This window comes from Ascaphus truei, chromosome 21 (assembly GCF_040206685.1).
Source record: "Ascaphus truei isolate aAscTru1 chromosome 21, aAscTru1.hap1, whole genome shotgun sequence".
In the NCBI taxonomy this organism is placed as follows: domain Eukaryota; kingdom Metazoa; phylum Chordata; class Amphibia; order Anura; family Ascaphidae; genus Ascaphus; species Ascaphus truei.
The window spans coordinates 4,592,024-4,617,251 of NC_134503.1; the positions used below are offsets into that span (position 1 = coordinate 4,592,024).

The following is a 25,228-nucleotide window of genomic DNA, read 5'->3' on the forward strand; positions in this document are numbered from 1 at the left end:
GTGCAGTTCCCGGTGTCCCCGCTGGGTGGAGCCGCGGTTACTCCCGAGCTTCCCGGGAAGTTTCAAGTTGTCGGCAGGCACCGGCGGGCGAGGCCCGGAGTGCGCGGCGGAGATGGCGGGGGAGCCGCAGCAGCCGGTAAGGGATGTGTCAATTAATATAACGGTGGGGGGTGTCATCTGCAGGGCTTAGTGTCATAGTGATGTACTTAGTGTACAGTAATGTGTATATATATATATATAGTTTGTATATCTATAGTGGGTGTGTGTATATATATATATATATATATATATATATACATATACATATACATATACATATACATACATATATATATATATATATATATATATATATATATATATATATATATATAGTGGGTGTGTATGTATGTATATATATATATATATATATATATATATATATATATATATATATACACACACTGGAACTGGGAAATAAAAGCATTTAGTTAGCCACAGAACAGTATCATCTATTCATTCTTGATTTATATATATATATATATATATATATATATATATATATATATTTATCTATATCTATATCTGTAATATGTATCTGTAATATATGTGGGCCCAGGGATAAATGGGTGCGTTTCGGGTGTTTGGAGCGAAAACCCCCAACATTTGAATAGAAAAGATATTTTCGATGAGTGAGTGCGTGCTCAGGGAATCCGCGCCGCTTTCATGTAATACAAGGTCCCCCTGTGATTGCTTACACAGATACCATTACATAGCAAGGACTATATACATTGTAATGCAGCTTAATGTGTGCATACTATTTGTGTAATCTGTGTGTATACCCATGTTTATATACTGTTCATGTAGTGCGTATATATATATATATATATATATATATATATATATATAATGTGTGTGTATACTGTTTATGTAATGTATTTGTGTTTGTATACTGTTCACCTAATGTGTTTGTATACTGTTCACATAGTGTGTGTGTTTGTATACTGTTCACGTAGTGTGTGTGTGTTTGTATACTGTTCACGTAGTGTGTGTGTGTTTGTATACTGTTTATGTAATGTATTTGTGTTTGTATACTGTTCACCTAATGTGTGTGTGTGTTTGTATACTGTTCACATAGTGTGTGTGTTTGTATACTGTTCACATAGTGTGTGTGTGTTTGTATACTGTTCACATAGTGTGTGTGTGTGTGTGTTTGTATACTGTTCACATAGTGTGTGTGTGTGTGTGTGTTTGTATACTGTTCACATAGTGTGTGTGTTTGCATACTATTCACATAGTGTGTGTGTTTGTATACTGTTCACGTAGTGTGTGTGTGTTTGTATACTGTTCACGTAGTGTGTGTGTGTTTGTATACTGTTCACGTAGTGTGTGTGTGTTTGTATACTGTTTATGTAATGTATTTGTGTTTGTATACTGTTCACCTAATGTGTGTGTGTGTTTGTATACTGTTCACATAGTGTGTGTGTTTGTATACTGTTCACATAGTGTGTGTGTGTGTGTGTGTTTGTATACTGTTCACATAGTGTGTGTGTGTGTGTGTTTGTATACTGTTCACATAGTGTGTGTGTGTGTGTGTATACTGTTCACATAGTGTGTGTGTGTGTGTGTGTGTGTTTGTATACTGTTCATAGTGTGTGTGTGTGTGTGTGTTTGTATACTGTTCACATAGTGTATGTGTGTTTGTATACTGTTCACATAGTGTGTGTGTTTGTATACTGTTCACATAGTGTGTGTGTGTGTGTGTGTGTGTTTGTATACTGTTCACATAGTGTGTGTGTGTGTTTGTATACTGTTCACATAGTGTGTGTGTGTTTGTATACTGTTCACATAGTGTGTGTGTGTTTGTATACTGTTCACATAGTGTGTGTGTGTGTTTGTATACTGTTCACATAGTGTGTGTGTGTGTGTGTGTTTGTATACTGTTCACGTAGTGTGTGTGTGTTTGTATACTGTTCACGTAGTGTGTGTTTGTATACTGTTCACGTAGTGTGTGTGTGTGTGTTTGTATACTGTTCACGTAGTGTGTGTGTGTGTGTTTGTATACTGTTCACGTAGTGTGTGTGTGTGTTTGTATACTGTTCACGTAGTGTGTGTGTGTGTTTGTATACTGTTCACGTAGTGTGTGTGTGTGTGTTTGTATACTGTTCACGTAGTGTGTGTGTGTTTGTATACTGTTCACGTAGTGTGTGTGTGTGTGTGTTTATATACTGTTCACGTAGTATGTGTGTGTGTTTGTATACTGTTAACGTAGTGTGTGTGTGTGTTTATATACTGTTCACGTAGTGTGTGTGTGTTTGTATACTGTTCACGTAGTGTGTGTGTGTGTTTATATTCTGTTCACGTAGTGTGTGTGTGTTTGTATACTGTTCACGTAGTGTGTGTGTGTGTGTGTGTTTATATACTGTTCACGTAGTGTGTGTGTGTGTGTGTTTTTGTGTATTGTTCACGTAGTGTGTGTTTGTATACTGTTCACATAGTGTGTGTGTGTGTGTTTGTATACTGTTCACGTAGTGTGTGTCTTTGTATACTGTTCACGTAGTGTGTGTGTGTGTGTGTGTGTGTGTGTATACTGTTCACGTAGTGTGTGTGTGTGTGTGTTTGTATACTGTTCACGTAGTGTGTGTGTTTGTATACTGTTCACGTAGTGTGTGTGTTTGTATACTGTTCACGTAGTGTGTGTGTGTGTGTGTGTGTGTATACTGTTCACGTAATGTATGTGTATACTGTTCACGTAATGTATGTGTGTGTATGTGTATACTGTTCACGTAATGTATATGTGTGTGTATGTGTATACTGTTCACGTAATGTATATGTGTGTGTATGTGTATACTGTTCACGTAATGTATATGTGTGTGTATGTGTATACTGTTCACGTAATGTATATGTGTGTGTATGTGTATACTGTTCACGTAATGTATATGTGTGTGTATGTGTATACTGTTCACGTAATGTATATGTGTGTGTATGTGTATACTGTTCACGTAATGTATATGTGTGTGTATGTGTATACTGTTCACGTAATGTATATGTGTGTGTATGTGTATACTGTTCACGTAATGTATATGTGTGTGATTCATTAGATTGTGATTCAGAGTAACGTCTACCTGTACATAACTATAAAACAATATCTCCGGTCCCCACGCGCCTGCAGACCCTATAAACAGGCGCAGCATGCCCCCTGCGGGAGATGTAACACCCTGAGCTGGCCGCTGCTTCACACAGCTCAGGCTGCTAAATCTCCCATCCCTGACTACGTTACCCAAACAATGTTCTTATAATGTTTTTATATGGACACCGCATGCCTGCAGCTGCTGATCCTGTCTCGCTTGCACTGTGATGACACACTATGTAACACGCCATAGGACGTACCTACAAACATTATATTATCCCCAGTGAGATACACGCATGAAATAACTGCGCTTTGCTGCACATACTCACTACCATTTCTTTTTCACGGCACTGTTATATTTAGCCCTTTTGCTCCCAGTGCGGCTTTTAAAAAGTAGTTGTACTGTGTATGATTACAACAAATTCTGGACCTGCTTTTTAGAAAGTTTGAAACGATATTTGTGCTGTAAAGGGATGATCACGTCTAAAATTAATCATTTTGTTTTCTCTTTAAAATGAAGGTGGAACTATATATTGGTAACTAAAAAAAAACTTAATGGTCCTTGGTATTTGTAAAAAGAATCGGGACAGCCCATAGCCCCCCAGGACCCTCCCACATGAAACACTGGGCTCTTGTGTAGGTGCGCTGCTGATTTTTTTTGTTTTGGAGCCAGCTGACTCCGTCACAGGAAGCAGTTCCAGGAAATGAGCAGCTGTCTGCTCCGTTTCCCAAACCTCCAGCCGTCTCCATCAGTTTTATTACAAACGGCGTCCCCTCCCTGTGCGGGGGCTTCTCCAGGGTCTGCGGGGGGACAGCCGGACGCGTCGCGCTGAGGGCGGGTGCTGTAAGAGGCTTTTCTTATTTGCAATATTTTTTTTTTTTTTACACTCTTAAATGGTACGAGGAAGAAAAAAACAAAAAACGTAAAAGTTGCACAAACGTGTGTCCGGCAGCATCGCGGTTAAAATGCGCAATCGAATTTAGCAACATTTTGTAACCTGCATCGCATTGTAAGGACGACAGCCAACCTTCTCTGTCTATTGCGCTCCAGCGGCACTGTATACAAGCAATGTATTCCCCTTCCCTTTCTTGTATGGAAATGTTGATGATGAAGCCACGGAGAGGTTTGTGCTGAGTGAGCTCCGCTCTGCGCTCACTCATGCACATGTATTAGAGATTGCTTTCGCATGCTATATGTTTTTAACATGATATATATTTATTTCCCCCTCGGTTTGGGAACTCGCCTGATGCGCATTAACAGGGAAAGTTTCTATAAGAGAGTCTTACATTTCCACTATTAACTCTTCGAGAGCTGCACGCGCACGTTTCTGGCATACTCTAAAGCAGGGGCGGCCAAGTCCAGTCCTCAAGGGCCACCAACACGTCAGGGTTTCAGAGTATCCCTGCTTCAGCACAGGTGTCTGTCTTTGACTCAGCCACCTGTGCTGAAGCAGCGATAGCCTTAAAAACCTGACCTGTTGGTGGCCCTTGAGGACTGGCGTTGGCCACTGCTGCTCTAGAGTCCCTACAAGTTATTTCTCCGACGCGTTTTGTGTCACACTGGTATGTATATTATTCCTGCCCCCCCTCCCTGTCTCCGTGCGCCTATGGACTCGCATTCAAGAACGGCGTGTTAGGGAAACGCTGGGCCTGGGGGAGACTTTTTTTGGCAGAGAGATGCTTTCTCTTATGATTGTGAATGGGGTTTGTCACCGTATCACATGATATAGATGTAAAGTAATGGATTTCCGTTCACTTGCCATTGTATACAGCACTTTGCTTTTGCATATAGGACTTCTCCTGTGAGACCCTCCTTTTCTGTCCCTGTGTGATATTATAATTGGCTTTCTCGTAGGTGCAATCCCGTTAGCCACGCCAGCCACCCCCTAAACCTTTTTTAAAGAGCTTAACATGCCAATTGGGCTTCCTTTAACAAATCTAACAACACTAAAAGCAAAAGTTTGTCTACTTTTAGTTTCTTCTGAAACAAATTGCTTGTATGCTTTTTTTTTAGTGTTTGAAAAGTGATTGGCATCAAACATATAAATATTCCCTTTTCAAAGTATAATGAGAGAGAGAGAATGAGAGAGAGAATGAGAGAGAGAATGAGAGAGAGAATGAGAGAGAGAATGAGAGAGAGAATGAGAGAGAGAATGAGAGAGAGAATGAGAGAGAGAATGAGAGAGAGAATGAGAGAGAGAATGAGAGAGAGAATGAGAGAGAGAATGAGAGAGAGAATGAGAGAGAGAATGAGAGAGAGAGAGAGAATGAGAGAGAGAGAGAGAATGAGAGAGAGAGAGAGAATGAGAGAGAGAATGAGAGAGAACCAATTACACTAATGGTGTGTTTATTGTTTTGCCCCCTGAGTGGCAATCTGATCATATATTTACTTGCCCACTTGTTGCTCGCCATCCTAACATAATTGCCCCAGTGGGAGGCATCTGTAAAGTTTAAGTGCCCCAGGAATATGCAGGCTGCTGTGGGTAGGTTGGGTCATCTGTTGGCTTTTCCCAGGGTTAATACCCGTTTCTTCCCCAGGGCTGCCACCGGGTGGAGCTCTGGAATGGGGGTCCACAGCTCCTGGATCCAGGATTCCAGCAGCAGCTGGAAGACTCGCGGGACCAGTTGAGGCGGGAGATCCAGAGGGAGCTGAAGATTAAAGAAGGGGCGGAAAACCTGCGCAAGGTGTCCACCGACAAGAAGCATCAGAACCACGTGGAGAGCCAGCTGAGGGCGTCCAACCGCCGACTACATGAGCTGCACCACCAGCTGCAGGAACTCAGCGGGAGGATCGTCATACTGGAGAAGGACCGTGACAAAGGCAGGAGCTGGGAGTGGGGGCAGGAGCTGGGAGTGGGGGCAGGAGCTGGGAGTGGGGGCAGGAGCTGGGCGTGGGGGGCAGGAGCTGGGCGTGGGGGGCAGGAGCTGGGCGTGGGGGGCAGGAGCTGGGCGTGGGGGGCAGGAGCTGGGCGTGGGGGGCAGGAGCTGGGCGTGGGGGGCAGGAGCTGGGCGTGGGGGGCAGGAGCTGGGCGTGGGGGGCAGGAGCTGGGCGTGGGGGGCAGGAGCTGGGCGTGGGGGGCAGGAGCTGGGCGTGGGGGGCAGGAGCTGGGCGTGGGGGGCAGGAGCTGGGCGTGGGGGGCAGGAGCTGGGCGTGGGGGGCAGGAGCTGGGCGTGGGGGGCAGGAGCTGGGCGTGGGGGGCAGGAGCTGGGCGTGGGGGGCAGGAGCTGGGCGTGGGGGGCAGGAGCTGGGCGTGGGGGGCAGGAGCTGGGCGTGGGGGGCAGGAGCTGGGAGTGGGGGGCAGGAGCTGGGGGAGGGGGCAGGAAGGGTGTGTGAGAGCCGGAGTTGGGATGGGGACAGGAGTAGAAAAGGGGTGTGGAAAAAAGTTGGGGGTAGGAAGGGGTGTGGGAAGAAGTTGGGGGGTAGGAAGGGGTGTGGGAAGAAGTTGGGGGGTAGGAAGGGGTGTGGGAAGAAGTTGGGGGGTAGGAAGGGGTGTGGGAAGAAGTTTGGGGGTAGGAAGGGGTGTGGGAAGAAGTTTGGGGGTAGGAAGGGGTGTGGGAAGAAGTTAGGGGTGTGGGAAGAAGTTTGGGGGTAGGAAGGGGTGTGGGAAGAAGTTGGGGGGTAGGAAGGGGTGTGGGAAGAAGTTGGGGGGTAGGAAGGGGTGTGGGAAGAAGTTGGGGGGTAGGAAGAGGTGTGGGAAGAAGTTGGGGGGTAGGAAGGGGTGTGGGAAGAAGTTAAGGTGGTAGAAAGGTGTGTGTGGGCGGGAGCCGGGAGAGGGAGACTGGAGCCGGCCATGGAAGCAGGAAAGGGAGAGAGGGATACAAGACCCGGAGGAGGGGCAGGAAGGTAAGGGAGACAGGAGTTGGCGATGCGGGCTGAGTAGGAAGGGGCCAAGCAGAGAGAAATGTAAGCTGCTCATGGGCCAAGAGTGCGACATTGTGGCTAAAATGGGCAGGGGGGAGGGGAGTGGGCAGGGGGCACGGGAGGGGAATGGGCAGGGGGCACGGGAGGGGAATGGGCAGGGGGCACGGGAGGGGAATGAGCAGGGGGCACGGGAGGGGAATGGGCAGGGGGCACGGGAGGGGAATGAGCAGGGGGCACGGGAGGGGAATGGGCAGGGGGCACGGGAGGGGAGGGGAGTGGGCAGGAGACACGGGAGGGGAATGGGCAGGATAGAGGGGAGGGGAATGGGAGGGGAGTGGGCAGGATAGAGGGGAGGCGCTTGTTGATGGGGCGTGGGGAACAATGGGTAGAGATGAGAAGCCGTATTGCAGCAAATGAGCTAGACTTCGTCCATAGTGGAAAGCGCTGGCTTCCGCGCTCCTCGTCCCGGCGTCGCGCTTAAATACAAACTTGTTTGTATTGCGAGTCGCCGCTCTCCCTGTAGCGCATGTGCACGCACTATGCGCATATGCATTGGCGCCCGAGTGTTTGTTTTGGCGCCAGCAACGTAGCTCCCGCCATATCCTGCACTATGGACAAAGCCTAAGGGTCTCAGGAGAGCATGTGGTGTTAGATATCGGGGTCAGCATCCACAAGACAGAGACCCCTCCCCTCTAAGAGTCCTTGGCTTTGCAGACGGCATGTTGTCACCGGATCCTTGCGTGTGGGAGCAGAGCACAGACCCCCGGCAGCGGAGGGTGGAGGCCCTGAAGAGGCAGCTACACATCGAGACCAAGGTCAAGCAGGGGGCAGAGAACATCATCCAGATGTTTTCCAACGGGACTTCCAAGGTGAGTGAGGAAAACCGGACGTAGAACCGGACCCTCTGCGTCAGAACGGTTCCAGAGCGTCCAAGTCACGGCTATTACATGAACTTCTCATCACCGCGTGAGAGGGAGTGGTCCGGCGCTGTAGAGAGGTGGTCTTTTAGGTGGCACGTTGGATAATAACCATTAATGACCTTTTATGTAAAAGTGCATGGGCAGTGGCTGAAACCGTGGCCCGTGCCCCAGCTGTGAAACTCCTACAGTTCCCCCCCAACTCCCCCCTCCCCTTTGTCTTATCAGACACCCACTGTGCTGCGGCCATCAGGAAACTCCGCTTGGAAGATGGAGACCGCCGTATACACTGCCAGGAATCCACTGCCTGTACTACCGGTGGTGTTTGGGTTACCCCAGGGGTGCTCAAGCCCAGTCCTCAAGCCCCCCCACCCCCCCCAGCACGTTGAAGACTGAGCCTCTGACTGAGCTACCTGTGCTGAAGCAGCGACTGATTGAGCCATGTGTGCTGACGTTGGGACTGATTGAGCCACCTGTGCTGAATCTGGGACCCCTGACCTCCTGGGGGGCGGGGGGCTTGAGGACTGGATTTGAGCCCCCCTGGGTTACCTTCGCATTCTATACTTGGAATAGCTGGCTTGTAATAATAATAATGAATTGTTTGTTCTTGTATAGCGCTGCTAGCTTTGTTACATAGCGCTTCACAGAGACATTTCGCAGACAGTCTTGTAGATGGGCACAGTCTTTGCAGTGGGAGAACCCACTTGGAATCCAGTCCCACTTCGTTGTAACCTTGGCCAAGTCATGACCTGCCCATTCCTGCCTATTAGATTGTAGACTCTTCAGGACGAAGGTTAACGGGATTGTTCTGCTGGGCACCTCACGTCGTTGTGTGTAGATCGATATATAGTGAGGCAAAGAAAGAAGCGATATCTATCACGTATTTATTGTATTATCCGCGGTTGTCTTTTATCTGCGGAGATGCAGACGTGCCGATCGCATCCCTTTAGTGCCCTTAATAGGAGGGTTGACCTTGCGTTTGCCCTCAGGACCGGAAGCTCCTGGCCACGGCCCAGCAGATGCTGCAGGACAGTCGCATAAAGACGGAGCTGCTCCGCATGCAGATCGTGAAGCTGACTCAGGCTCCGGGTTCCGCGTCCGAAGCGCAAGACCCCGCGGAGACCCTGTCTCCGGCGGACCTGCGCGTGGAGGAGCTGAGGCACCACCTGCGCGTGGAGGCGGCGGTGGCAGAGGGTGCCAAGAACGTGGTCAAGCTGCTTGGGGGGCGCAGGGTGCAGGATCGGAAGGCGCTGGCTGAGGTGAGCGAGGCAGAACCCGTCTGCCCGGGGTGGGCAAAGGGGTTACTGCAGTGGGAGCTGGTGTCTAAGAGATCAGTGTAACCGGTGATGGGGTTCTGGCTCCCAGACAGCGATCGTCCCCCCTTCACCCCCCCTTCACCCTCTCTCTCAAAAGGCCCAGTCTCAGCTGCACGAGTCCTGCCAGAAAATCGACTTGCTCCGCCTGTCCCTGGAGCGCCGGCTGTCCGAGCTCCCCTCCGGTCACCCCAAACGGCTGCTCATCAAACAGGAGCTGCAGAGCTGCCCCTCCACGGGGGGAGCGCGGAGCGGAGACCAGACCCCGAGCAAGCCAAGGACTACCCTCCTTAAGCCCGCCGCGCTGACAGGTAGGGGTGCAGGGCGGACAGTTTTGGGGGGAGGAGGTCAGTATCTGGATGCATCGTTTCTGGATATCTCTTTTTTTCCCTCCCTGTTGTATATAAGGGACCCTGGAGATCCATCTCTTAGGCTGCCAGGACCTGCTGGAATCGGTGCCCGGACGCTCCCGGGCGGCGCCCGTCCAAGGAAGCCCTAACGAATCCAGAAACTTTATCCGCTCCCGGACCGGGGGCAGCACTCACGGGCGCGGGGCTGCAGCACGCCACCTGCGGGCAGACGAGCTGTGCGGTGAGTGCATGAGGTTGCTCATTGGCCGTTCTAACATACTGCGGGTTTTGTATGGAGCCCCCTGTGCAGCTCCCTGACTCTTGTCCCCCCCGTAGGCGAGGTGATGTGTGTCCTGAAAGTAGACAATAAACTTGTCACACAGACAAACTGGAAGCCCGTCCATAACCAGTGCTGGGACCAGAGCTTCACCATCGAGCTGGAGAGGGTGAGTCCGTCCGTCCGTGTGTGTGTGTGTGGGTGTGTACGCACGTGTGCGTGTGTGTACGTCTGGTGTTTCCGCTGACCTCCGTGACCTCCTGCAGTCGCGAGAGCTGGAGATTGCGGTGCACTGGCGGGACTGGCGAGAGCTCTGCGCCATGCGCTTCCTGCGTCTGGAGGACTTCCTGGATAACGAGCGGCACGGGATGTGCCTGCAGCTGGAGCCTCAGGGGATGCTGTTTGCAGAGGTGAGCCCCAGGGATCCATGCATGGTCGTGGGGGAGATATGGAGGGAGCAGAGCACAAGACACATAATGGGTCACGGTGTCATTCCCACAGATCATGTTCTGTAACCCTGTGATTGAGAGGAGAGGCAAACTGCAGAGACAGAAGCGCATCTTCCCCAAGCAGAAGGGTAAGAGGGCTGTGCATGTCCCTGATCCTCCAGCTCTGCCCCCCACCCCCTCTATTCCAGCATTGCTTTCCTAAGTCATGTTATTATTATTATGGTTACTATGATTACTATTATGTAATGGGATAAGAGGAGATGTGCGGGAGCAGTAGGAACAAATACAGGTGCAGTAGGCATCTCGTTGTGTAGCACAGTGTGTGGGTGGATGTGCTGTGCGAGAGTTGTGTATATTGTCACTGCATTAAGGAGATCTAGGTGGTGGTGCTGTTGGGATGTGCGGTTTTTAGCTCCTCTCGCTCCCCAGGGAAGGATTTCCTCCGGGCTACTCAAATGAACATTAATCTCGCCACGTGGGGGAGATTGATGATGAGCATTCTACCTCCGTGCAGCTCAATGACCACACTGAGCCCGCCCCTTCCTGTGGCTACCTCCACGGACGGTCTGCCCTGCCCTACAGGTGCCAGGTAAGCCTTGTTATGTTATCCAAATGCGGCCGGTCCAAGTTCACTAGGTACAGCTGCCTATTGGCGCTTTCACTAGTAATGTCTGCTGATCAGCTGGTGGCTGTACTGCTTTCTGTTTGTTCAGTAATGTCTGCAGACTTGTAGTCTGGTTCACTGCTGCTCTGTATTAACTAGTAATGTCTGTCTATGGGAGATCCTTTCTGCTGCTCTGTGCCCTCTATATATGTCTGCCTGTAGGAAATAGTCTCTACTGCTCTGTATTAACTAGTAATGTCTGCCTATGGGAGATCCTTTCTGCTGCTCTGTGCCCTCTATATATGTCTGCCTGTAGGAAATAGTCTCTACTGCTCTGTATTAACTAGTAATGTCTGCCTATGTAATCTTTCTGCTGCTCTGTGCTCTCCAGCAATGTTTCGCTAATGGGTGTTTTTTTTTTTTTTGCAGTGATTTCCCCGCAAAAAAATTAATATTCCATGACGATTCGTCTCCGAAGCCCCCACGTAAACCTCCTCGCATCTACCTGCCAGTGGAATCTGGAGACCCCCCGGCACCTGCGGACTCACCTGTCAGGTTGGCAGGGAAGGTGAGGAACCGGTTATGTACTTTACGGAGGGTGAGGACCACCTGAAGTCTTGTTTGATCCCAACTCTTCTCCCCCTCAGTGCGTGAAGAGGATCCACGTGGATGGCTCTGGGACGGCGACCTCCGCAGGACCCCCTAATCTTCCCAGGTGAGAGGTCTCCATATAACCCCCACGTCACCCCTCTCTCTGCTCACTGATACGGAAAGAGAAGTGACGCCGTTTGCTCTTGTTTTGCTTGGGGCTGAGGCAGGAAAGCACCGAGACAAATCCCCCTAACTCTTAGCACCGAGAAATGGCGCAGGGCGGCACCTGCCGCGGCTGCCTCCTCCTCGATGGATGTCTCGCTATATAGCCAGTTCCCGGGTCCCTTGTACACACCCCCACTCTCTCTGTCCCGAGCCCCCGTCTCCCAGTTCTGCTCTCTTTCGGTTACAGAAGGCGAGTGCTGCAGCTGGAAGATTTCGCCCTCGTATCCATGCTGGGGCGAGGACACTTTGGCAAGGTGAGCTGGAGCAGAGATGGCTGGTTAGGGGTATTCATACTGAAGTGTTGAATTTAACCCATTCTACCCCTCTTCTAAAACCCAGGCCTTGTTCTAATGCTATCCAATTTGTACTGTAGCCTCTGCTGGGAGGCTGTTCTTTGCATCCACTATCCTTTCAATAAAGACATATGTCCTTTTATTTCTCTTGCGTTTACCACTTCACGTCTTCAACATATAATACTTTATTGTAACGTAGAAACATCAAATCGTATGCCCCCCGTGTCTGCCCATTGTCCCATCTGCTAAAAACCCTCCGACCCCATTTGAACCTTAGCCGCCTTTTATATTTCGGATTTAGTCTTGTGTGAATTCTATTACTGTATTACCCCCGACCATCTCTGCTGGGAGGCGATTCCACGAATCCACCACCCTTGCTGTGAAAAACGCCCTCACATTTCCCGAGCAGCCACCCTCCAGCTTCAGAGAATGACACCTGGTTCCAGCTCTTCTCTCTCTCTGTAATATGCTTCCCTCCCCCTCCTAGTCTCTTTGTAGCATCAAGGTACCTGAGCGTGAGTGAGTGTTACACACTGGTGGGGGGGTAACTTGTGGAGTATGGGGCAGATAGCCTGGGTGGCAGGGGAAGGGTGAGTGTTTGGTTTCTCCTTTCAGGTACTCCTGGCCGAACATAAGCAATCGAAGACCCTGTTTGCCATTAAAGCCCTGAAGAAGCGCGATATTGTGAGCAGGGACGAGTTTGAAAGGTGAGTCTCCTCTATTTCACCGGCCGATGGGAGAGGACACAGCTGTACATCTTACGGCCCCTAACCCCACTTAGCAATCATTTGTATCCATGTGTTTTCATGTAAGATAATAAGTGTTTAATATATCATGAAATGTCTAAATATCAATAGGATATTCCTGTTACGTCATCCAAAGTGTGATGTTCCCCCCCCGTGTCCCCCACTCCATGTTCTAGTCATTTTATTCTTTTTACAGACAAACCCAAACTTTGCGATCCTCATTTTTAACAATCCTATATTTACACCAATGCTTGGATTCTTGGATCAGTGTAGGATTCGTGCTCCACGATAAAAAAAATACAATAAAAATATTTGTTAGGCGCTCTGTTTGTAAATGCCATTAACCCTTCCCCTCCCGCAGCCTGCAGTGCGAGAAGCGGATCTTCGAGGCGATAAACGCCTCCGGACACCCGTTCTTGGTCAACCTGTTCGGGTGTTTCCTGACCCCGGATCACGCCTGCTTCGTGATGGAATACATGCCTGGCGGGGACCTCATGATGCACATACACGCCAACGTGTTCTCGCAGCCGGTGGCAAGGTCTGACACGCGTGGTCTTCGTGGGGGAAGGGGAGGGGAAGAGTGCCGCAGTATTGCGAGTAATGACGGTGTTATCTCCGGGCAGGTTCTACTCGGCTTGTGTGGTGTTGGGGCTCCAGTTTCTGCACGAGAAGAAAATAATCTATAGGTACAGGAATCTGTGTGTCGCCCTCATGTCTTCTCTCTCCCTCCCCCCCTCTCCTGTGTCACTCAAAATAAACACAGGTATGTCCACTGCTCCTGCATAGTTTCAATCCTCAACATTGTCATCACTTAGTCACATGATCATGACGTGAAGGAAGCGAACTGTAGCTGTTAGAAGTGTCCCCTTTCTCATTACTAATCACTTTATTTCATATAGCGCTTTTCTGCCAATGGGACTCGGAGCGCGTCGCAGATACAGTATATAGCACGCGGTACGCAACACGTAGAAGTGTTGGTCTCTGCCCAGATGAGCTTACACTCTAGTGCCTGGGTCACAGGGAGATAAAGTAACTTGCCCAAGGTCACAAGGAGCTGACACCCGGGAATTGAACCAGGCTCCCGCTTCACACTCAGTGTCATTGTTATCAGAGTCTGTCTCTTTACTCACTGAGCTTCTCCCTTCCGTCTCATTCACCCGGTCTCCCTGCCACCCTCACAGGCCTCCCAACTTGTCTCTCTCTCCCTGGCTCCAGGGACTTGAAGTTGGATAATCTGCTGATGGACGCCGAAGGCTTCGTGAAGATCGCAGACTTCGGGTTGTCTAAGGAAGGTGAGGCCCCGGACTGAGTGTCCTTTCATGGTGTAGTTTGGGAAGGGGAGTGTGTAGTGACGTTGTCACTGGCCCCATGACTTTCTCCTAGGAATGGGGTTTGGGGATCGCACAAGCACGTTCTGTGGTACCCCTGAATTCCTGGCTCCGGAGGTCCTGACAGACACTTCCTACTCGAACGCTATAGATTGGTGGGGACTCGGCGTGCTTATCTATGAGATGATGGTCGGAGAGGTGAGGTCCCGGGAATTAAACGGGGGGGGGGGGGGGGTTTGCCTGCATGTTCTAGTTTATCGTTGTATGATTTCTCTAGCACGAAGGGAGCGGATTTGTCCAACCAAGTCTTGTACAGTGTCGAACTGGGGCATGCAGGGCCCACGGGGGGAAACAAAGTGTAGGTGGGCGTTACTGTGTGTGTGTGTGTCTGCCCGCTCCTTGTCTTACACTGGGAACTCCATACAGGAGAGGTTTCATTGCTGTGCGCACACAGACATGTCTTGTATCTTCCTCTGCGGTCATCACAGAGTCTCTGTCTCTCTATCTCGCTGCTTCCTCGGTTCCCTTCTCACATGGTTTATTTAAATGTTACTGGCAGGAGGAAGCAATGAGCTTCTTTCCTGCTGGTGACAGCTATTTCCGCTGCAGGGGCATCTTCTCCTTGAACGCCACTGTGCTGGGGCCAGCCTGACCCTGGTCTTTTAATTGCCTGTTCTGTCCACTGGAATATCCATATATTGTCTTTCCAAGATCCAGAAATGAGAATAATCAATGTATTAGTCCTGGCAAAGTAGTGAGTAAAGAGAATTGCACCACATCCCAGCCTCTGGCGACATCCACACCCAATCTCCCTGCTACGACCCCTGGGACAGGGCTGGCTCTCGTAATCATGCCGCCTGGTCCGTGTTTTCAGTGTCCTTTTCCCGGAGATGATGAAGAGGAGGTGTTTGACAGCATTGTAAATGAAGAAGTGCGGTATCCACACTTCTTATCCATCGAAGCCATCAACATCATACGCAAGGTGTGTATCTCTACCTAATCCCCTGCCATGGCTTATTTCATCTTTACAAATCGGACAAATCTCAGTCCAGTACCTGGAAAAAAAAATTTGTTTTTTTTTGGGGGGGGTGAACTAGGGCTCAGACCTGCGCCAACTCTGCCCTCTGCAAAATAATGATGGGTTTGACTTTTTGCTTTCCCCACCTTCTCTCTCCTCCCTCCGTTTCTCTCTCTCCATCTTATCTTTCATTTAATACCTTATGATGTTATCAATTCTTTCCACCTCTCCTTCTCCAGCATTTTACTTTCTCCTCATGTCAACTGCCTTCCTCCTTTCTTTGTCTGCTTTCTGTCTCATCCTTATAGCTATCTGACTCTCCCTATCTGCCACCAGGCTATGTTCATCATGATGTCACGATGAGCTATAAATGGAGGAGCAGCCAACACATATTTTTTTATATAAAATAGCAAGACATTTATTTATAAAGATGAAGCGGCCTCCAGGACACATGGGGTTAAGGGCTTCTCTCAGCATATTTTACTCCAGTATATTAAGTTGTTTTGCTTTTCTCTGATTCAGCTTCTGCGGAAGTCGCCGGAGCGTCGTTTGGGGGCAGGAGCCGGAGACGCAGGGGAGATAAAACCGCAGCCGTTCTTTCAGGTACGGTAACGTTTCCGTCTCTTCCCCAGCACGCCCGTACAAAAATATGTTGCATAGCAGTAGTGTGCTTAACCCCTTCTTTGCTTTGCAACACCTCGCAGGCCCCTCTGGCAGTAAAGGGGATAATAAACCGCCCAAGTTTCTCCTATAAGAAATGAATTATCTAACAAACTGTAGTTCTTGCCCCACTTAAGGCAGAGTCTCTGCTGGCGCTGAGCGCGCTCATGCTTGGAGAGCGCTCCAAGCTTGAGCGCCGGGTGTCCTGCTTGTACACACGCTGGGGTTGGGGGGAATTGCGGGTAGTTGAGCATACGGAAAAGTATAATTTTTTTGTTTACCTGAGCGTGTGTGGGACTTATATAGATATAAATATGTATGTAAGTAACCGTCGCAAGCGCCGCCTGCGACGCGCTAGCGGGGACGCAGCCTAAAGAAGTGGTACCCAGAATCATCAAAATGTTACCACTGAGCTTGAATCTCCAAGCCAGTCTCTCCCCATCATCTCCCAATCTCCCTTTGCCTCGCTGCAGGAGGTGGACTGGGATGCACTCTTTGCCCGGCGGCTGAAACCCCCCTTCGTTCCCTCCCTAACCGACCCATCTGACGTCAGCAACTTCGATGAAGAATTCACAGCCCAGAAACCAGTGTTGTCCCCGACCGACGACCCCTGGCCTGTATCGGTCGCCAATCAGATTCTCTTCCAGGACTTTGACTTTGTCGCTGAACATCTGCTTCCTGGGTGAGGGGGTCTCTGATATAACCCAGCACTGCGTCAGGCCGGAACTCTCCGGGGGGACATTGTACATTTCACCATTCTGTTGGCTACTACCTCCGCACAAGATGCTCTGCGTATACAGGCAAGATAACTGCATTCTGCTGTAAGCTGCACGTTTTGTAACTGTACAGGGCAGGAAGAACATTGTTTGCAACTCTGTATTGAGTGATGTTATAAGGATTTCTTGATGTCGGGTGTAAAGCTTTGGATTTACAACGTGGCAATTATTGACAAAGCCAACCGACATTTCTGAGCCTTTTGCAGCCCGTCTATATCCCAACCTGTGTATCCTTTTTATCATCTATCTTTGTGTTTTTCTGCACTAATTTGATTAATCTTTTTCACCGTTTATAGATAATTGTATTGCAAAGCACCGTCTGTGTGTGCGTATATGAAGAAAAGCTGTGTATGCTAGCACTAAAAGAAATGTGATTGAACTGGAATACTAATGTAATTAGACTGTAATGATAAAGTAATATATGAGCTGTTAACAGCTGCTGGACTGAAGCTTGTTCTGCTTTTTTGCAAAGCGATTTAGGGAGTTATTCATGAAACAGTGTGTGTCGCACAAACTCCCATGGAAGTCAATGTCATAGTGCCGATAGGGCACAATCTCTGAAGAGCATATACCCTCCCAAAAATGTTTTCTTTCCCTACGGGTGGGAAGCAGGGGGGCTCCAGAGCTGAACAGTGTTAATTTCAACACTGGGGACCCCCTGCTCCCCGAACTGCCGCTAGCAGCTACGCAAGTTTAACTGTCCTGTTGGCCAATAGAAAATCGCAAAGGGGATGAAGTTACAGCTTCCGATAGGCCTGTGGGACATTCAAACTGCCATTATGATAGCCCAAACTAGCCTAGCTGGCGTTGCTACAAGCACCCCTCCCCCTCACAGACAGGTGTACATCTCTCAGAAAGCAGAGGGTCCCCGGAGCTGAAATTAACGCAGTTCAGCTCCAGAGACCCCCCGCTTCAAACCTAATGTAAAAAAAAAAATGAACGAACCAGGAATGTGTTTTTTTTACACCCACACACCCCCCCCATGGATATTGTGGTACATTTGGCAAAGGCTCCTGCGTGCAGCACTGCCGCAAAACACTGCAACAAAGTTATTAAGGAAAGACGTGGCTGTTGAAAGCAGCAAGATTTTCTTCTGCGCTAAATCTTTCTCCCCCCCCCCCCCCGTTAAAATTTCCCTGTATCTGTCCTCCCACAAACTGATTGAGAATTGTAATATGTCTCAGAATACATCATGTTCAATCAACACAAAGCACAGACGTCCCGTCGGCACACGCTGCGCGAGCCAGTGCGCTGCGTATCTGCACTGAGGAACCACAATCTCTCTGCTGCTAGAGAAATAATCTGTGCTGGGGATAGGAGTCTGCTCAAGTCGGGGAGGATCTTTGTAACGGGATGTTCTCATTAACCCCTTCACTGCCTATGGGCTTAAAGGTCCTTCAGGAATCAAAGGGGCTAACACCTTCAGTGCTGGAAAAAGCATGAGCAGCCAACTCCACTCAAGGGCCACCAGCAAGTCAGGTTTTCAGGATATTCCTGCTTCAGCACTAGTGGCTCAATCGAAGACTGCACCACCTGTGCTCAAGCAGGTATATCCTGAAAACCTGACCTGTTGGTGGCCCTTGAGGAGTGGAGTTGGCCACCCCTGAACTAGACCTATCTTCTATAATATAGGGAGTTCCTCGGTTATTGTCACTTCGGCAATAGCCAAAGTCTGGAGGTTCTGGCGAGAGAGCGGGGGACAAACGGCCAGCCTTTAGGAAGCATTACACTGCAAAACAGATACATTTTGTCAATAGTCTTCCTGCATACATAAAACCCCACTCCATAAATATGTCATCAATAATTACTGTTGGGACATTATTATTTGATTCATTTCATGTATACGAAGAAGAAGAAGGGACGGAGACATCGTATCGGAATTATAAGGAATGTAACAAAAATTGCAAAAGGGCAATCAAATTAGCAAAAATGGATAATGAAAAAATGATTGCGATAGAAAGTAAGGTCAACCCTAAAAAGTTCCTTAAGTACCTTAATAACAAAAAAATGAGAAAAAATATAGGACCCTTTCAGTGTGAGATGGGCGGGCAGATTATTGGAGATAATGAAAAAGCAGAGGTATTAAACAAATTCTTTGCCTCTGTGTTTACCAGGGAAGAATCAAGTTCAATAGTAGTGCCGCAGGAGGAAGCCACAACCTCCATATTAATGAGCAATTGGTTAACTGAGGAAGAAGTTCATAAGCGACTTGAAAAAATGAAAGTTAATAAGGCACCTGGCCCCCATGGCATACATCCAAGAGTTCTCAAGGAGTTAAGCTCAGTAATAGCAAAACCATTATATGTAATATTCAAGTACTCCATTTCCACAGGCTCAGTACCACGAGATTGGCGTAAAGCAGATGTGGTGCCTATATTTAAAAAGGGAGCTAGATCACCACCAGGAAATTACAGACCTGTAAGCCTGACTTCAATAGTAGGGAAACTACTTGAAGGTTTAATGCGGGATAATATTCAGGAATACCTAATGGAAAACAAAATTATTAGTAATAGTCAGCATGGATTTATGAAGGATAGATCATGCCAAACTAACCTTATTTGTTTCTTTGAGGAAGTAAGTAGGAATTTAGACCAGGGTAATGCAGTTGATGTGGTCTACTTAGATTTTGCAAAGGCTTTTGATACGGTTTCACACAAGAGGTTAGTGTACAAAATAAAGAAAATTGGACTCAGTAATAATATATGCACCTGGATTGAAAACTGGTTAAAGGACAGACAACAGAGGGTTGTCATAAATGGAACTTTTTCAGGTTGGGCTAAAGTTGTGAGTGGAGTACCTCAGGGATCGGTACTGGGACCCCTGCTTTTTAACTTGTTTATTAATGACCTCAAGGTTGGCATTGAGAGCAAAGTCTCCATCTTTGCTGATGATACTAAATTGTGTAATCAGAGCAGGATGTAATTTCTCTTCAGAAGGACTTGGAGAGACTGGAAACGTGGGCAGGTAAATGGCAGATGGTTTAATACAGATAAATGTAAGGTTATGCATTTGGGATGCAAGAATAAAAAGGCGACTTACAAATTAAATGGAGATATATTGGGGGAATCCTTGATGGAGAAGGATTTAGGGGTGCTTGTAGACAGCAGGCTTAGCAATAGTGCCCAATGTCATGCAGTAGCTGCAAAGGCAAACAAGATCTTATCTTGCATCAAACGGGCAATGGATGGAAGGGAAGTAAACATAATCGTGCCCCTTTTATAAAGCATTAGTAAGACCACACCTAGAATATGGAGTACAATTTTGGGCACCAATCCTAAGAAAAGACATCATGGAACTAGAGAGAGTACAGAGAAGAGCCACCAAATTAACAAAGGGGATGGACAATCTAATTTGAGGAGAGGCTAGCTAAATTAGATTTATTTACATTAGAAAAGAGGCGTCTAAGAGGGGATATGATAACTATATATAAATATATTCTGGGACAGTACAAGGAGCTTTCAAAAGAACTGTTCATCCCATGGACAGTACAGAGGACTCGGGCCATCCCTTAAGGTTGGAGGAAAGGAAATTTCACCAGCAACAAAGGAAAGGGTTCTTTACAGTTAGGTGCAGTTACAGTGTGTGATTCATTACCCATGGAGACTGATGGCAGATACAATAGATTTGTTCAAAAAAAGGTTGGACATCTTTTTAGATGGGAAAGGTATACAGGGATATACCAAATATGTAAACATGGGAAGGATGTTGATCCAGGGATTAATCAGATTGCCAATTCTTGGGAGTCAGGAAGGAATTAATTTTTCCCCTGAGATATCATTGGATGATATGTCACTGGGGTTTTCTGTTTGCCTTCCTCTGGATCAATGAGCAAGTATAGATATAGGATAAAGTATCTGTTGTCTAAATTTAGCATAGGTTGAACTTGATGGACGTACGTCTTTTTTTAACCTCATCTACTATGTAACTATGTAACTGTGTAACTATGTATAAACATTCCCACCAATAGAAAAAAAAAATATTTAACATTTTATTACTAGAACTAGGTACAAAAAAAATAGAAAGATCTGGACAGACATTAGTGCATTAACTGTCTTTTCCCCCGCGGGTAAATGTGCCTGAGATGAGGGCAATTAGAAATGTGTATTTTGGTGGGAGTCTCTCTCCCCTGGTTGAGTGTGAACAGTTTCACACCAATATTGTTAGGAATATAACTAGCTCCTGTATCTTTAAGCTCCTTGTTGGACAGGCTCGTGTCTCCTGCATTTCATATTTACAACTCGAAGCAGCTCTTTGTTGCAAAACTGAGCTAAAAATAAGGGGAATCTACACACCACCTTTAAACCCTTCACAACCAGAGTAGCCAGCGACGACTGGTGCTAAAGAAGTTAAGACGTTCCTCTTTTTAGTTAATTCCCAGGAGAATGTTCCTCCAGTCTCTGCTCCCCTCCCCCACGATGTGGTTGCACCCGTGATATTTATATTGTATTGTATGCCTCCCGGAAATAAATCCGCTCCCAGGCCACCGTGCCACACGCGCAGAAGAAGCGCCAGAGGTTGCACGCGATGCCCTTGTCAAAGGGGTTAGCGTCCGCGTCACGGTGCTTCAGGTAGGCGATCCGGTGGTGGGACATGAACTCCCACGTGGTGACGTTGCAGGAGATGAGGTACAGGTGCGATACCAGCAGCAGCGACACCACCGCTGTGAAGATGATGACGAGGACGAAGGCCAGCAGCAGGAAGAGGTTAATCCGCAGCCAATCGTTCCACGTAGCTTCAAACAGGAAGCCGGACCTGCAAAAGCAGCACATATTGTGTCAATACTGCCGCTGCCTCCTGCCGGTGATGTCATGATGGTAACAACATGTCCATGTTCAACACCTGGTGAGCTTAATTACCTCCTCCTCGCACTGATAGAGCCAAACTCTCACGGTTAACAAGGCAGAAGCCACACAAAGCTCACCCCATACACACAGTCATTAAGGTACATGCATGCTATGGCACTGATGTTTACAAGGTCACACCCCAACAGCACTCCTATAGAAAGTTCAAAGCTTGGGATTTGAAGGATTTCACCCCTCTGCTACTGGTTTAAACTCCTTGCTACAGGTTATAACTCAGCGACAGACATAGGGGGTGTTCACAAAGCTAATGGACACTGGAGCTGCATTGGCAGCGACTGCCATTCGAGTAACTTGTAGTTGACGCTGATCACGCTCTGATATCAGTTATCGGAGCTTTGTGAATCCCCCCCCTGTAGATTGTATTTAACAGTAGAAGGGTAGAGATCCCTGGGATGCGTAGCATAAGAGGTTTCGTATCTTCTCTTACCAGGCTAATTGAAAGGCCCAGAGCAGGACGATTAGCTGAACACTCAGGTACAGGATGAAGAGCCGGTGGTTTCGCTCTCCCACGCAGTTCTCGATCCAGGGGCAGTGATGGTCATATCGACGCACACAGTGCTGACAGGCCTGGCAGTGCCTGGCTCTCATTGGCTGCTGTGTAATAGGAAACAGAGCTGTGCCTATCAGAAAGCAGGACCTAATGTGACATCCCTGAATGTAACAGCGGTACAGCAAATTTCAATCCCCCCCCCCCTGCAAGAAGTGATTTCTTAAAATAAGTTGCAAAAATAAAATGGGACCAAATGGCGATCAGCACGGGCTGCCACGTTAAGGAGGCCTTGTATCCTTTCACTTAATAGTGCGGTCTTTGTGCGGCAGAGATAACTTTACAAGGTGTTGATCACGTCTCGGGGTGCAGCACAGATGAGCCCTACCTGCAGCATGCAGTATCCGCAGCGATGCACACGCACAGGGCTCGGGGGCTGCGGGATCATCACCTCCTGCTCCTCACCTGTCGCAAAAACCTGCAAACGTAGAACACGAAGTTCAACAATATCAATAAATTACAATAATGTGGGGAAGCGCTGCGTCCGTGGTTAGCGCCATATAAATAAAATGGGATCTGAATACTATGAATGGCGAACGCATTGTGTTACCGTCATATCGCAGTCAGAGAGCACATAACCTGGGTCCATCAGAGACACGACAAAGTACAACAGCACAGAGCACAGAACCAGAGACACGAATGCCAAAGGCTGCAGCAGCTTCCCGCGTGCCTCGTTCTGCCGAAGATCTGCAAAAGAATCCAGTAAGCCGGAACGTAGTCACATAGTGCTAATCTCGTCAGCTCTTATACGGCAGTCTTAATGCAGGCACCAGCTCCCTATAGCTGCAACTGCACAGCACTCATTTACACGGCACTACTTTGAGAAATCAAATGACCATTCCAAGTAAACAGTCCTCCCTTTTTTCCCCCCATCATAAGTGGGAAAACGGGGGTGGTCTGTGTCTCCAGTGTGGGAACTGTGGCTCTGGGGACCCCCTACTTCCTCAGATAGATCAGAAGGTGCTGCCAGTACATCCTGGTACTTAAATCACGTGGGTGAAGTTGCGTCTTCCTATTGGGCTGTGTGCAACGGTAGATTTAAAACTCCATTTTGTATTCCCAGCAGGGCATGGTACCGGGGGTATCTCAGGAACCAAGGGGTCCCTGAAGCTGGAATTAATACGGTTAAACTCGGGAAATGAAATAAAAACATTGGGAATCGCGCCTTTAACTTTCTGCTGTACTGAATATGATTATGCATCGCTTGCTTTAGAAAAGCGACACGCAAAAGGAATCGCCCTCTGCAAATCTTTAACTACCCACCCTTTCCATGCGCACCCACAATGCTATTCAAAGGTATCAAAGTCTCTCGGCTGCAAAACTGGCATAAATACATCGCTCAGCATGTCTGGCACCGCCGGGCTCTAAAGATCTTTATTCGATTGTCTCCCTGAACGAGGAGAGGAGAGAGAGTTTGGATGTGTACAGATACTCGGAATCACTATCCCTGCAGTGCTGGAGGGAGCAGCAGCACATTGCACTGGGGGCCAACTATGCACCACATGTCTTTCCAAGGGTTTCATACAATGCCCAATTAACCCCTTGGCCGCCAGAGGGGCATGGCCCAATATCAGTGGAAAGTGAAGGTTACAGGCTCCTCTGGCAGCTGAGGGGTTAATACAATAAGGCACCTCCCGTGCTCGGTGCTCACCGGTGTCGTGCAGGAACAGCACCAGAGTCACGGCCCAGGTCAGCACCGTGTGCACCGTCCTCACCAGGAAGCCGGCGCTGAATACATTGTGGAACATGCTGCCCCCGGGCCCCTTCTCCGCTTCTCCCGGGCCCCTTCTCCGCTTCTCCCGGGCCCCCGCCCCTTCCCCGCTTCTCCCTCCTCAGCTGCCAACACGGAAACGCGTCTGAGGCCGTGGAACGCGGAAGTGCTTCTGAGCCCGTGGAACGCGGAAGTGTTGCTCCATGGTAACAGCGCTAGCGCCGCTGATTGGCCCGGATTGAGATCTTCCTGAGAGCAGATTGGTTCTTTTAGGTGAAGCCCCAGGGTCCTTCTCACGGGCCCTGGTACTGCAGGTTTGTGACCCTGAGCAGGGTGTGTGTTATTGAACAGGCTCTGCATGTGGTGCTATAGGATGGTGCTGAGTATCACTGCTCTCCCTGCATGCAAAAGACAACAGTTCCACTTCTTTTTAACAAAATAAAATGAATGATTTCTTAATAATAATAACTTTAATAAGATTATTATTTATATAGCACTTTTCTCCCAATGGGACTCAGAGCCCTGTACAGTTGTATGCAGTTTGCATTGTGTCTGTGTCACACACAACCGGGGCAGTGACATACACATCAGCACACAGGGGGGTTCAGTTTTAGTTTCCTTTAGTCAGTGGACCCCCTCGGAGACAGTTTAGCTTTCAGAATCATCAGTTTGACCTTGGTCGCTGATTCTACATTGTGAAGCTGGTAAAATACAGTCCCAAGAGTTTTGCCCCAATGTTTAATTAATGAATTAAGTTCTCTCTTTTTTTTTTTTTAAATCAGAGCCAGTACCACTCCTTGTATTAAGCCACTATAACAAATCCTTGTAAACATTAATTAGCAATACATCATTAATACACAACAAGCTGTGCTGCAAATATAACATCTTTATTTCCCTGTGGTTAGTTTGAAGCACGCTGCATTATGATAGGCAGACCACTGTATCTCACTGTGTGTGTGTGTGCTTGTTTCAAATACCCCCCCAGGGTTTAATAGGGTGTGAAAGAGTTGTGTGAAAGTGGGCAGAAGAGGCAGTGTCACCCTGTCACCAGGCACATGACATCTCGGAGGCTGCGTCACTGTTCCTTCGTGGCCGCACCGGATTCCAGCCAAGTCCAGACTGGGTGTCATCGCAGAACTGAGGCCGCATGCTGTACTGGTTCCGTCTGGAGCTCCGCTGGGTCACACACATCCTGAGCTTTGTGTTCATCTGCAAGAGGCAAAGCCAATACGTGGATCAGGATGCAGTGGGCATGGGAGTGAGTAAAGTCCTTTGGGACATAATGACAAATCTGTATAGGGACTATCTTTAAAATGTTTATGCAATCTCTATGTTGTACTAATTGAGGGGAAAAAATACTTTTTCAAATAGACTATTTCCATTGCAATAGCCACAAAACTCTTCAGTAAAATGTCACTGGGTTTTATTACAAAAACCCATAGTTAAAACACCACATGAGGTTAACTCAATGTCATAGCCGCAGAACATCCCACTGCTTTATGCACACAGAGAATAATCGCTGCATATATATGGAGTTATATCATTTAGAGCGAGGATTTTGTGGCTCACGTTTTCATTCTCTGTATGTAC

The 25,228-nt window shown here is 48.2% G+C and overlaps 2 protein-coding genes across 3 annotated transcripts; one reads left to right on the forward strand and one right to left on the reverse strand.

The window, feature by feature from the left end:
- PKN3 (protein kinase N3) lies at positions 1–16,967 on the forward strand. The gene is made up of 21 exons (XM_075578606.1): positions 1–136; positions 5,648–5,930; positions 7,686–7,840; positions 8,878–9,147; positions 9,302–9,512; positions 9,610–9,792; positions 9,888–9,997; positions 10,095–10,238; positions 10,330–10,405; positions 10,707–10,866; positions 11,311–11,449; positions 11,529–11,596; positions 11,885–11,951; positions 12,606–12,697; positions 13,098–13,274; positions 13,360–13,422; positions 13,952–14,028; positions 14,120–14,262; positions 14,939–15,046; positions 15,605–15,685; positions 16,216–16,967. Exons 1-21 carry the CDS (start codon positions 113–115, stop codon positions 16,426–16,428), a joined length of 2,844 nt encoding a protein of 947 aa, XP_075434721.1. The 5' UTR covers positions 1–112; the 3' UTR covers positions 16,429–16,967.
- Positions 16,968–20,492: 3,525 nt separating this feature from the next.
- Positions 20,493–23,744, reverse strand: ZDHHC12 (zDHHC palmitoyltransferase 12). Of its 2 annotated transcripts, none has more exons than XM_075578608.1 (5): positions 23,579–23,744; positions 22,478–22,614; positions 22,256–22,345; positions 21,808–21,971; positions 20,493–21,270 (listed from the first exon to the last, which is right to left on the reverse strand). In XM_075578608.1, the coding sequence occupies exons 1-5, from the start codon at positions 23,673–23,675 to the stop codon at positions 20,955–20,957; spliced, it is 804 nt and encodes a 267-aa protein (XP_075434723.1). In that variant the 5' UTR covers positions 23,676–23,744; the 3' UTR covers positions 20,493–20,954. The 2 variants fall into 2 exon arrangements, with proteins under 2 accessions (XP_075434723.1, XP_075434722.1); XM_075578607.1 differs by having other exon boundaries at positions 21,808–21,974; positions 23,579–23,739.
- Positions 23,745–25,228: the final 1,484 nt, after the last annotated feature.